A 13,871-nucleotide genomic window follows, 5' to 3' on the forward strand; every position below is an offset into this window, starting at 1 on the left:
CGGCTGTCCCACAGCCCCTGGGCACAGGCTCGCCGTGGCCCAGACGCCGTGTGTCCTTGACCCATGTGTCCAGGCTCTGGTGTGCCCTGGATCCTCCAGACTCAGGATCCCGTGTCCCCGGGACTCAGCACCCTGCGCTCTCCGCATCCCTTAGCCCCAAGGCCCCATCCCCCCAGGACACCGTGTACCTGGACTCCATACCTTTGGGACCCCAGACCCCCGCACCGCCGGGACCCCATATCCCTGTGCTCCCACACCCCCGGGAACCCCGATCCCTACGCCGCCGGGACCCCACACCCCCATACCTCGGGAACCCCATATCCCTGCGACCTCCCGCTCCCGGAAGCCCCGATCCCTACGCCCCCGGGACCCCCATGCCCCCGGCCGCCGCCCCCGCCCCGCGGCATTCCCGCCCGGCCCCCGCGGGACTCCGAGCCCTCGGCCAAGTTTCTTGGAACTTTGCCTCCCGTGACGCACGCGCCGGCGCCGGGCCCCGTCCCTCCGACGCAGCCAATGGGCGGCCGGGGCTCCGGGGCGGCGGCCAATCGGCGTTGGCCGGACAGTTCCCCGGTCCTGACCGACCTTCACCGCCCGGGCGGGGGGGCCATAAAAGGGCCCCGCGGCGGCGCGCGGCGCTCCCGCCTCTCCACTGCGGCGGACACGGCACGGGCGGGACCGGCGGAGAGGTGAGCGCCGGGAGGCGAGGGAGGCAGGCCCGTGTACCGGGTGCCCGTTCCCGTGTACCGGGTGCCCGTGCACCAGCGATACGGGCGTCCTGTGCGCTGCCGAGAGGCCGTTCCGCTATACCGGCTCTCCGTGCACGGGAATGAGGGTGTCCAGTGCACCGCGGGGAGGCCGTTTCCGCGTACCGGGTTCCCGTGCGCCAGGGACACGGGCGTCCTGTGCGCGGAAGGGAGGCCGTTTCCGCGTACCGGCTCTCCGTGCAGCGGGAGCAGGGAGGGAGGGAGGGATGGCGATCCCGGGGGTACGGGTGTCTCCTGCACCGGGGTGTCTCGCCGGCTCGCTGTCCCCCGCGCCGGCGGGGAGGCGGGCGGGCCGAGCCGGCGAGCCCCGGAAGCAGCCCGGGGAAGCCCCGGGCGCCCGGCACTGACCGCCCGTCCGCTCCCGCAGGTCCGGGCCGATGGTGGGAGGCAGCCCCCGGCGGAGCCCGGCCGCACGCCATGCCCTGGAGCGTCCGCTGGGTCGGCGGCTGCGGCGCCCAGTCCCAGAAGCAGTGCAAGAAATCCTCCTTCGCCTTCTACCAGGCGGTGAGGGACCTGCTGCCCGTCTGGTTCCTGGAGGACATGCGGACCATGGAGGTCTTCCACTGGGAGGACGGGGGCAAGGTGAGCGTGTACTCGCCCTCGGAGGCGCTGCTCTACGCGCTGGTGCACGACCACCAGCCCTACGCCCGGCACCTGCTCACTAAGTTCCCGCAGAGCGCCCTGGCCGTGCCCAGCCAAAGCTTCAGCTGCTGCCAGTCGGCCCCGCACCTGGCCATGGCCGTCCGCTACAACCGCGTCCGGGTGCTCTTCCGAATCCTCAAGGCTATCCAAGCCTTGCCCCCGAGTGACAGAGCCGCCCACCTGGACCGCCAGGGCTGCAGCCGCGTGGAGGGCGGCAAGACAGCCTTGCACATGGCCTGCGAACTGGTGCGGCCCGAGTGCCTGCTCCTGCTGCTGGGGCACGGCGCGTCGCCCTGCCTGCGGGACAGCGCTGGGAACACCCCCCTGGACACCCTGCTGCAGCAGATCTCCCACATGCCGGCAGCTAACATGCGTGCCAAGATCCTCTGCCTCGACTGCCTCTTCTTCTTCGTGCCTCAGGACCTCAAGTTTGCAATGAAACAGCAACTGTTGGACGACCGGCAGCAGTGGCAGGACCTCCTGGGGGAGAACAGGTTCCAGTGCCTGGTGGGCTTAGTTCCCCCATCGCTGTTTGTCGGAGCCATGCGTGTCTTGATCAGGACCATTTCACCGGAGCACTTCCCAGAGGCTCTGGATAATCTGCCTCTGCCTCATTTTCTAAAGCCTTTGGACTTGAAACTGGAGAGCTAGGGGGGTGGTATGAGAGCCTCCCGCTCACCTGACAGAAATAGACTCGTGTTAAAAATGTATCAATATACAAAGCTGCTAATGCAGTGGCCAACTATCTGTTTTACTGAGAACAGTATTTTTTAAAAGAATTGTATCCGGCACTTTACAATATATTTTATTTAAAGATCCTTGTGGTGAGGCGAGGGCCGTGCTGCATTTTATAAAGATGTTCTATGGCATGTACAAGTGAGGGTATGGGGAAGAACGTATTTGTAAATACATCCGAATAAACCAGTGGCAGATGTGATCAAAATGCAAATCAGCTGAAAACCCTGGAGTGGAATGTGCCTTGGGAAAGCGTGTGCAGGGTGGGGGAGTATCTTTTTGTTAGGATTTCCCTGTTACATAAGCCTCGCTGTCCTGGAACAGGATGACTCCTTTTTTACAGCTCTCCTAATACATCTTGGCAGAGATGCGAGTTTTTTTTTTTAAAGGCACAGATGAGAACTTCCTTGTCTTGTACACAAGACCAAAGAGAAGCCAGATACTGTTACAACTTCCCTAAACAAGGTTGGCAAGGATGTGCATCTGAACAAAATGTATTTTAAAATATGCATAAATAACAGTTGGCTTCCTTGTAAAGTTGTCTCTGTTCCCCTTGGAGGGCCAAGGTGTTTATTTTCAGGCAGAGACAGGTGGAGCACACGTTGCTGTGGCCAAAAATGGACCTGCCCTGGCTGGACCCTGCAGCCCCTCTGTGTGATTGCAGGTGAGGAAGGTAGCACAGAGCAGGAGGGCCAGCCTGCTGTTCTCAGAGGGATGTAAGGAGGGATGACAATGGCCCAGGATCCTAGATCATGGCTTTTTTCAGTGGATTCTGGCCACTCCACTGCTGCTCCCCATCAGTGTGTGATGGCTCAGGTTCAGCTGAGAGCACCATGACAGTCTGGGTGTCCACCCTGGGTGCCAGAGGAGTAGCTTAGATATCCAACCTTTCCCCAACTATCCCTTCTGAGATGCTCCAAGGTACAAACAACATCCTCACAGCTTTCCAGATCAAAAAGCCCTTTTGGGGTAATATCCTGCTTCCACCACTTCTGTTTTGACTGAGCAAAGGGTACAGCTTCAGCTCCCTGCTGAGCTTAACTCTTCAGCATTCTGGGCAGTCCCTGTGTGCTGTGCAGGGAGCTGTGCTGGCTCCAGCAGCCCTGCAATGATAGGTGATCTCCTAGGACACAGCACTGGAGCCTTGGCTCTGTTCTTGGAAGTTGTCATTGAAACTGTAGAGTTTTGTTTCAGGGCTTAAATTCATAGCTAGGGAGTTGTTTGCCACTTGAACTATTTCAGGACTGCTGTTCACTCTAGAGTCATCAAGGAAGTGATGAACTTAGGAGAGAAGAGCTATGTTCAAGGCACAAACTTCTTTATTCATCAATTAATTTTGGTTAAGAAATGAAAAAAACACAGAATTAGGCATTATAAGCTGTTCATGTTTCAGCAGAACAGTGGTATTTCATCTAAAATAATCTCCATCCTGCTTGCACAATAAAAGATAAGCCATGCTTCTGAAATTTGAGAAGAAACAGAAAGAAGATTGCTATTCTTAGCCTGATAGCACTGAAAATGTTTCCTAGAACAAAAATGTTCCTTTTTCCTAAGAAACCAAGTGGATACATGCTCAAACCCATTACCATGGGAAATTCAAATCCCTTGCTGGAAATCATGGAAAAATTCTAATTGTTCTCTTCAGCTACCTTGTTGAGTATAAAAATACAGAGATCCAGAGAACTAATGCTAATATTCTAAACCTAGCCACTTAAAATATATATATATATATATATGTTGCTGCATTCTTTACTAGAGTACCAGTCCCCATTGCTTCTGTAACAATGGTGTGGAAACAGACAAGTAGTAAAGCAGTCAGGTCTAACTTGCACATGGCAAAGTGTCCCGAGGTGGGGGAAGAGACAGAGCTGGGGGGTGGGACGGAATGTTTATCAGGTTTGCTGATGAAGACATAACGAGATTCAGCAGTAGGGGGGAGTTGGTTGGTTGGTTGAACTGAGTGCTGGAAGCTGCTCCTGCTCCCAGGCTGTGAGAGTAATTACATCCTGGAACAGCACAACAGGCTGGGCAGGATATCCTACACTTTCAAATGAGCCCTTTAACAAAATACCAATGCAAGGGCTGCCCCATGACTCCCTGGAGCCCTCCCAGCTGCTCTGGGGTAATTCATTCCAACAAACAGAATGGATCCCCTCAACATGTGATGGCTCCAAAGCTGACTGCTGTGCCCTTCCTGTTATTCTGGGACAGGAGTCAGACCCAGGCCGAGCCCACGCTGGGGTGGCTCTGCCGAAGGTCAGCGACAGCCCTCGCTGCCTGTGGCTCGTTGCTGTCTGCCATGCTTCATCTGGAGAGGAACTGTGGGCAAAATACACCCATGAGCACACGGATCACTCCCCCAGCTGGGTCCAGGCTTGTTTGTCAGACAGAGTCACAGCTTGCAAAAAGGCTGGGGCTCCTTGGCGTTGGAAATGGAAATCTTTTGTTTATAGACCAAGCAATAGCAGCATCGTGTTTCCTCAGACTGATCTGCCAGCACATCTCTGTCTTCTACCACCTTTAGGGCACAGTGGAGTGCAGGCTCCACAGCCCATTCAGTTTTCCATCTCTTGGAGAAGGCTACCAACAAAAGCACCAAGAAGTGTCAGCTGCATCACCACTGACGAGCTTAATAAAGCGAACGTGGACAGTGATTATGTCACTGCAGAAGAGAACTGTGGTGCTAGAGCCAGGAAGCTGGCCACAAAGGTGTGGAAAAGAAGATTCACCAAGTCCTAACACCATGGGAGCACAGGGGTAAGGAGATAAAAGCTTCTGTCTTACCAGCACAGGTTAATGTTGTCACACACGGCAAATTGCTCATCCATAGGAAATGCTTTCCAAGAGCATGCAAGACAGTAGATAGAACCAGCATTCCTGAAAAGCTTGGTTACAGCCAGTCCCCTAAAAAACTACTTTCTGTCAGGAAACACTGATGAAATCTAATAAATATGTCCCATGGACTGCTCAAGCACTTTGAAACCAAAATATTCATATACTACCCACCTTGTAGTACAAAGTGGTTTTATTTGCTGTGACAGGTAAAAAAGGCCTGAAAAATTATCATTCAGAAAGCAAGGGTGGGAGGAAGTACTGTGTTAGTTTTGACTCTGCAACTGACTCCTCTTTGCAGCTCCCAAAGTTTAGCCTGCCTAGAGCCTGCTGAAGGAGATGAAGTCTTGTAATTTTGAGCAATTTTTTTAAAAGAGGGGTTTGTGCTCTTGAGCAGTCTTCTTTTACCCTGGCACAGAGGCAAGGAAAGACAGAGACTAGAAAGGGGCCAGGGTGCCAGGTTTGTTTCCTAATTCTCTGTTTGTCCTGTGTCTGGTGTTCCAGCCGTATGGGTTTTTTTGATTTGCAGTATAAGAAATCTACTGACATCAGCAGAACCCTGTGCATTGCATCATCCCATCCAGGCAAACAAGGCACTCATGCCATGTGCTTAATATTTAAAGAGCACTGTAAATCCTTTCAAACCAAATTTCATAAGATCTAAGTTAATAACAGTCCTTCCATCCCTGCTTGGTGTCAGCATGTGTCTGAGGCTACATAACCATCAATTCCCAGGCTGGCTTCAGTGGTCTCTCCTCCTCCACCTGTAACGTGTGAAAAGGAAGTTCTGCTTATCACTTGCTCAGACCACATCAAACTGTCCTCTGTTACCAAGAATCTCATCTATGGTGCTGCAAGGCTGCTGCTTGCACTGATTTCCTCCTGCTCTTCCCACCACACAGGGTCAGGTGCACGTGTGGCACAAGAGTGGAAGGAGCTGAGCTCCCCCAAAAAACCTAACTCAGCAGGAAACACAAGTACACTTTGCAAAAACATCAGAGATCCCTCTCTGCTGCTACAAGAAATGGAACCAAGTTCACCTGGGGTAGAAACATTGCCCCCACTTGCCCTGATGACCTCTGAAATGACCAGTATCTGTTTGCCCAGTAGGTTTAGTTGATAGATGAAAAAAATCACATAAATCAACAAAGCAAATTTCAGAAGCCTCAGATGAAGAGAAACTCATCATGCTTAGGAATTACTGCTAAAGCCAGGAGAGCCTGGCCATCTAGTCTAAAATGTGTATGACCCAGGCCAGCAGTTCTCATGTTGAGCTTATCACATCTGGTTGATTTACAGCACCTGCTTTAAATCCGACCTTACTTTATTGATTTTTTAACTGTGGCACATCCAAGGCTTTCTGAGCAACCTGTAGCTGAGCCAAACAAAGGTCCCATCCAGATAACCTTAATCTCTCATCTGTCCCTAAAACCCCAAAACATCCCCTGCCATCCACCTTGCCTCGTTATTCTCTAGGAAAAAATATTCTTTTCCTAGTACAAATGTGAGAGTTGACCAAGATGGATCTCAATCAGCAAGGAGAGAGGCAGAGACAATTCAGAGAAGCAAGGTAGGCAGAGAGGGCTTTGATCTGTCCCATGCTTCAGCTTTCTGAGAAAGGTTTAATCGAGTCTGAGCCAGTAAGTCGGGATCCTGTGTGAGCTCCAGACCCTCCAGTCATTGCAAGGTTACATTCCCTGCACTGAAAATCGAATGGGAAGCAGAACAAATCAACACTTCTCCTTCAGGAAAGCAAATAAGGCCTGAAAAGCTCAATTCCCCAGTTCAGGAGCCATGGCAAGACACCTGCATGCCTGGGATATGAGGGGTGACCATGGACCAGTCTCCCCTTCCCTGTGCTCCCCAACTAAGATAAACACAAGAGCAATACACTCCATGGACCTCAACAGGGAGATGAACAATTAATGCTAGACAAGTCCTTTCCCCAGGGTCCTCTGTGGAAAGTAGAGGAAGGAGGCCAAGGGAGGAGAGAGACTTCCATGCAGAAAGGATTTGGCTCAGCCAGGACGGGGAGCAGGTTCCAGCTCTGAGGAGGGCAGCACCCTCCCTGCCTCTTGATTCCTGCACGGTTTGCTGTGAGTGCCACAGCTCCTCTCAGTCTCATGGCTCTGAGGGCAAATTGACTGTCCTCCCAGCAGTGAGCAGGCAGTGCACACAGACCTTGACTCTGTTGGAAGACTGGGCAGCCCCATCTTCTCTCTCAGCCAGCAAAGCAACTTTGCCCAAAATTGTCCCTCCGCTCCTTTGTTCCAGTCCCAGCGGTAATTACTGTTTTGATGTAAGGGGTGTTTTTTGTCATCATGCTCTTAATATTCAGGCTTTATTTTATAATCCATAGGGGTTTTCTTTTTAATAGTGTGAGTAAATTGCAGTAAACATGTACTACATCACACTCATATTTTTAATGTGATGTCATTTTTATGACAATGTTTGAGGTGGCATTTTAGAGTAAAGCCTAAAAGGGTAAGTAATTTCTATCTCACAGTAACTGAGAGAATGAAATCCCTTGAGGAGCTGAGTTTCTGAACATGCTTTCCTCTAAGACCATCTGCTAGTGCTCTCCTGCTCTCTCCCACTCCTGCAATAGGGAGAACTATTGATGGTTAGTGACTCAAAGTGACAAGACAGAGGGATGCAGACTCACACTGATTTCAGTCCCTAGCTAATGCCATGCCCAGTCAGGGCTGTGGCCAAAGGCAGGCTGGATAAAGTTCCCCAGCTGGTAAAGGAGGTGATCTGAAGGGCCCCAGAGCTTAGGAAAATGGCTGCAAGCACTGTAGGGCTAGAGAACCATTGCAAAGCTCTCAGTGCTCTGGGGAGAATGTTTATGTGCCAGTGGGAAGAACGTGGCACTCCCTTGGGTTTGCTTCCTCCTTCAGATGCCCAAGGCTTGACTCAGCTTTGCTTCTGCCTCCTTTTCCCTGCCAGCAGCAGCAGGGCTGTGGCTAGACCATGAATGAATGCCCTGGTAGAAAAACACCTTCTGAGACAGCCCTGAGGTACGAGCTGCTGGGAGGGCAGAACAGGTGAGTCACTCACTGAGTCACTCAGCAGGTAGAATGTTTTGAAGGATAAACCCAAGTCATTTCCTTCTGACTGAAACGCCAGCTACACATCACCCAGGCTGCCTTCACTAAGGAGAACATCAGCTGAGGTGTTGGTGCTCTGTACAACCTCCTGGCCAGAGACAAGCAATTCACATCCAGCACCATCCTCCCAACCTTCATGGCAGATCAGCAAGCTACCATCCTATCAGCCAGGACTGTGGTATCAAGCTCTAGGTGAAAGATACAAGGTGTATTTCCTCATAGTCCTTTGCTCCGGTCAGTATGGTCTCTATGAGACCGTAACTCTTCTGAGAGTCACCACCCCAGACTGGGTGTGCAGAGAGAGGCACTCCACCCTCCATTCTTTCTGTCAGCAGTAAAGTCCTGTCTCCAGCACAGCGTGTCCCGAGGCTCTTGTCTACCTCCCAGCGCTTCCAGCCCTGCTCTCAGGATGCCTGGGAAGCACGCTACCAGCACGGCGATGGGCAAAGAGCTTCCAAGATGTCCTTCACTGTTCAAGAGACTGGGTAAGCCTCAGCTCCTCAGTGAGGTCAGGCCCCCGTGGAAGCACAAAGCAGGAAGCCTCTGGGGTCTTGGGAAGACACCATGGCCAGGCAGACACTGGGGCCAAGCACCACAACACTTGTATCATGAATGCAGTGAGAACCTGAGTTCCTTTGGTACCCCATGGTGTCAGCTGCGCTTACACACAGCCTTAGACACGACCAGCAATGATATGCCCGTGCTACTGAGCCACTGCCCACATGATGAACAGCCAACACAGCACATCTCCTTCTGCCAGTTTAGAGAGACACAGAGCAGTTAAATCCCAGTTTCTGAGGTCAAGCTTTTCCTGAGTAACATCAGCAAACATTCTTATCAGCAACATCCACAAATATTCTTATCACCAGAGGTCTCTGGGTCAGTATTGTCCTGCAATGGCCATCACGGCAACCTTTAACTCCTCAGGTCTCACAGGCACCCACAACACAAGCCAGATAGCAGCAGACCTTGTCCTGCAGTAGTCCATGCTGCACCTGCAGCATTTTTGCTGGTACCAGCCTAGGGATTGTCAGGCAGGTGTTTCTACTGCACAGCTGAGCCCCATGGGGCTAAAGACAGAACCACAATGTTCTGCTCAAACAGCAGGACTCTCATGTGTTCCCATCCTCTTTCCACTTTAGCTGAAGGATGGGGGAGGAAAAAGGGGGAGCAAATTACTTTGCTAGCTCTGACAGTGAGGGAGTAATTTTCCAAGCTACAGCCAAGCAGAAGAGGGAAGAAGGGACACAGAGCTTGGCTCTGCCCACCTCCAACTCAGAAAGAAAAGCGCTGCTGAGCAAATGCTGTGCCTTTCAGAGGGTGCTAAGCAGCACTGAGTACTCACTCTGGGAGGTAATAAGTCGCAGCTGGTAGCCTGGATCTGCATCTATTCACCTTTTCAGCATTTGCAGCTCATGCATGGGAAGTGGCACCGTACTGTACCAAACCAAGGACACAGAGCTGGGAGGGTATTCGGAAGTCTTTTGTTCCAGAATCAAAAGAAGCCTTTCCTGCCTCCTACTTGGGATTTGATGCTTTAGAAACTGGTTGCTCAGATACCAAACAAATCTTGTGTAGACTCCCTATTAAAACAAAAGCATAGAAATTTATGTAACCAAATCCTTGCTTTGGAGACTGTGACCTTACCAGGCCCTATTCATTAATTGGGCTACACTGAAGTTTTACTCAGATCCAAACCTGACACTGATGCAGCTCACTCTGTAGGAGACACCCTTGCTGATGGGACACATACCAAACATGATGTTTTAATCCCATGTTGACCACAGGTGACCTTGACATTAAATAGAGCGTGGTACAAAGACATGTCCTACCTCTCTGTCAGCTGCTGTCTGTGAAGAAAAAAAGCAAGTTTGGCTATCCAAGCTGATGAATTTTAGCTCAGCTGGCAGAAGGGCGGCTCCCCCTGTGACAGCAAGTCTTGAGCTCTGAAAACCCACGTTCTTTGTGGTATCAAACCATGAAACTAGCGCAGTGCTCCTGGCATTTCTACCCGCTTTCCTAGTTCCCAAGCCTCTGCAACATGGTTCTTTATGGGTTAATGGGAAAACATAACTCTACTGGCTTGTGGCTCCCTTTCCTATTGCAGTAGGGTGTATCTGCCCATCATGCTACTCTCAAGTCCACTCCCTCAGTGTGAGCTCAATGCTTGAGATCCTGCTGAACTGGGTAGCGAGGGTCACCTCACTCTGCTGACCACTCTGGTTTGCTCCTTTCTGTCCAGCCTTTGGGAACTGCCCAACCAGTCAGTCTGTCAGCAGCCAACCTTCAATTCCTCTTTCCTCTTTGCCTGCTCTCCTTCTCTACCTGCCTTTAGGTAAAGGTAAGTTTACTGCTGATTTACTACTACATGAGATGGCTGGGTTTGGGGAAAATGACCAGGTAATAAATAAAACACACAGCTCAGGCCTGTTGAAGTCAAAGACTGATACTACACATGAGCATCCACTTGTGGAGGGATCACCTCTGTGGAGAAAGACTATTGGAACCAGCACCTACAGCTTAACAAAAAGAGATTTACTGCACAAGTCTAACCATTTGCCTCTTACAAGTCTCCCATATTGCTGTCATGACAAATCATCAGCGGTCAAAGGAATCTTATTTATGCTTGTGACATACTGATTCTGAAAATAAAAAAACCCAAATCAACCCCCAGGTAGGTTACAGCTATTACAGGTGATGTCACACGTTATGAGCCTACTTGGTGGCATTGCTTTTTTGCCTCTTCTCCAATAAAAAGCACTGTTTTCACACAGGTCATCAATAAGCCCTGAGTGTTCTCATGGAAAAGAGAAGCACAGGAGGACTGACATGCAAAACTGCTGTGTGTTCACCAAATGACTGTACAGGCCATTTATTCATGAGTTGGACTCTATCATCCTTGTGGGTCCTTTCCAACTCATTCTGTGATTCTGTGAAAAAGACATCAAAGGAAGGTGCATTCCTTCTTCACCTTCAGAATTCCCAACTTTCTGCTAATGTCATTCAGACCTACCAAGCAGAACACAAAGGGACATAAGAGTACTTTAAGAAGAGAGAACATGGTGATACCACCTACATAAAAGAATCAAGCAAAGCAACAGAACATTAAATGGCTCTGACAGATAGATGTTCTTATTCCTGTATGTAATTACAGGGTTTGTTCCCTTTGTCCAATCTTAAATGCTTCATGGAATGGAACTGCCACCATTTCCTGACAACAGCACAGCCTAGTAAGTCGTATGATAAGGAAATGCTTCCTACCAATTAAGCCTGTTTCTTCTTCCCTCATTCTTCTTCCACAGGTCAGAATTACTTTCTTCAACATTCCCTGAAACCATCATTTTACTTCTACTCATCCTAGCAACCACAGATTAAGGTAGGTATTCTTTCACGGCTCTTTCACTCCCATCCCTGCCCCCCTTCCCAAGGGGGAGCATTATCTCTGCTCATACTGGTTTTCTCAGAACGTTTTTTCTGAAATTCAGGTGCTTCTAGCTGTTTGCAATAACACTGATGTGAACATATCAATTTCAGAGAGAAGCAAAGTTACATTAGCACAATGCAATACAATGCAAAAGACTTCACCCCAAAGCAGGAACAAAAATGCAAATATTACACAGAACCACAACCACAGGCCTCCTGTGACTTGACTATCTTTTGAAAAGATACGCTCCTATTTCCCAACCAGTGGCATAAAATGGCTTCCAACAATACTCCTTACTTACATGGACTACAGCAGAGACATTGGGATAAAGAGAGAGGGGAAAAAAAGATGGTTCCTTCCCCAAGTGTAATACACGTTAAAATTTTATGAGTCACTGCCAAAGGACTATCACATTATAGAAAGAAGATCCATTTATTTTGCAAAATCACTTGCTTGGGGTGGCTTCCAAAAACATCTTTCTTGGCTGAACATAAGCGGAGTTGCCTCCAGAGATGTTATATGGCAAAGCCTTACATGCAAAATAATATTCCTGAAGCCTATCTAGGGTCCATTGTAGTGAAAGCTTTGCCATGAATACTACTAAATATGAAAAATAAGCATTCCAGTACTCCCTACTTGCTTGGCTGAATTTTCACAAAATATTTTTTTTCAAAATAGTAAAAAGAAGTCTTTTGTTTTTCCCCTAGTTAGTGTAGTTACAACTGCGGCGTTTCCTGAGCATTACCTGACAACTGAATTCAGATATTCATAATCTGCTATTGGGAAAGCAGCTTAATGTAAGTCAAGAGATCAACAATACCAGTGCTAATAAAAATAAACTCAGATTTATTTTATTTTATTTTATTTTTGGCGGTGAGAGCAATGTTCATATTCCCACTGCAGCAGTGTTTCTGGAGCAGTGACTCTCCAAGATGCTTCACCAGGCTCTGCCAAGTGGACCACATTTGTTTACAGAAGCGTACAACTGTGGTGCTTTCTATTAAAAACTAGATGGAAAAAGTGCAGGAAAATCTACAAGAAGTTTTAGTGGTGACCCAGGTCAACCCACTCAAGAATTTGGGAATAGCTATTTTCAATGCACTCACTGTGAACAAGCTGTACTTGTAAAACTAACAAAAAGTGAGAATCTCTAATGCAAAATGCAAACAGGGTAATAATATGCAAATCATCTGGGTGAGAGGCATAATTGCTAGGTCCATTAGACACTGGATTTTAAAAGTACTCATCTCAAGGTCAGAGATGGGTACTTTTGGAAAACCACTGTCATTCAACGTCCTAAAATAATTGTAGACGGTAGATACAACACAGGCTGTGCTGCTCCCCTCAACATTTAACTCTTAAAATTAAAAACTGCATGAAATTTGGTGAAATTCACCCTGAGAGAACATGAACAAAGTTGTATCTGTGATAACAACTGACCAAGGACGCAATCTGTGTCTCCTGTGCTGATGTGTTCTACCCTGGCTGACTTTGGGAACTCTAGCAGGGAACCCTAGACTTATAGCAAGGATCCTTAGAGATGGACCTAAGAAGCCACCCTGTTGTCCAGATCTGCAAAAGATTTATCCCACACAGGGGCTGGCAGGGGATCCTATGTAGGTGATGAGCCTGTCCATGCTGCCCAGAACAAATGTGCTGAGGGAGACAGTGAAGTCTGGGCTCTTGGCAGTACAGCTCTGCAGAGACAATGTTATTCTTAAGGTCCCTGAAGCTGACAGCAAGATAGATGCCAACCTGCTTCTAAAAGTGGCGCTGAGAAATCACTGGCTGTATGATTGTGACACTCAGGGATTGAATGAGGCACGCCTTTTAAATGAAAGCCAAGCTCATCTTGCTTGGAATGCTTTGAAAACTCATCTGGAAAAATATGGCATCTCTCACCCATGAGAAAAGAAAAAACAAACTTCTGTCACCTTCCATCTCAAAAGTCTTCTATTAAAATCAGCTCTAAGAAGTCACTACATTGCAAGCAGCCAGCAATGGTGAAAATATGCTGTAGAGGACTAGGGACAAGGTTAAAGTTGACACTAAACCTGGCTGGTTTAAGCTCTGTTTTTTAATTATAACTGAAGTTAAAGTAGAAGGAACTGCTTTACTACATCCCTGGACCTCAACTGGATGGACCTGGATGCTGTAGGATGGACCTCCCATCCTACAGCAATTAGAGGGTGCCATTCAAAACACTCAATTGCCTGTGTTTTCCTCAAAGGATTTGCTCTATATGGACATCATGTAAACACATGAAAGGACAGGAGAAAGATCTCCTCACTAAGCAAAGAACAGTATGAAGAGCCCTCAGCAGGCCCTAAAAGCAAGGAGATTCAGCTCCCCAGTGTATCCATT

General features: G+C 49.0%; 1 protein-coding gene across 1 annotated transcript; it reads left to right on the top strand.

Moving 5' to 3' along the window:
• Nucleotides 1–624: 624 nt before the first annotated feature.
• Nucleotides 625–2,355, top strand: ANKRD9 (ankyrin repeat domain 9). The gene is made up of 2 exons (XM_040068643.2): nucleotides 625–686; nucleotides 1,132–2,355. The coding sequence occupies exon 2, from the start codon at nucleotides 1,182–1,184 to the stop codon at nucleotides 2,055–2,057; it is 876 nt and encodes a 291-aa protein (XP_039924577.1). The 5' UTR covers nucleotides 625–686; nucleotides 1,132–1,181; the 3' UTR covers nucleotides 2,058–2,355.
• Nucleotides 2,356–13,871: the final 11,516 nt, after the last annotated feature.

Source organism: Hirundo rustica, chromosome 6 (genome assembly GCF_015227805.2).
Source record: "Hirundo rustica isolate bHirRus1 chromosome 6, bHirRus1.pri.v3, whole genome shotgun sequence".
Taxonomy (NCBI): Eukaryota; Metazoa; Chordata; class Aves; order Passeriformes; family Hirundinidae; genus Hirundo; species Hirundo rustica.

Bases quoted from the DNA above. Each gene is read 5' to 3' on its own strand.
- ANKRD9 (XM_040068643.2), top strand. From the start codon at position 1,182: ATGCCCTGGAGCGTCCGCTGGGTCGGCGGCTGCGGCGCCCAGTCCCAG.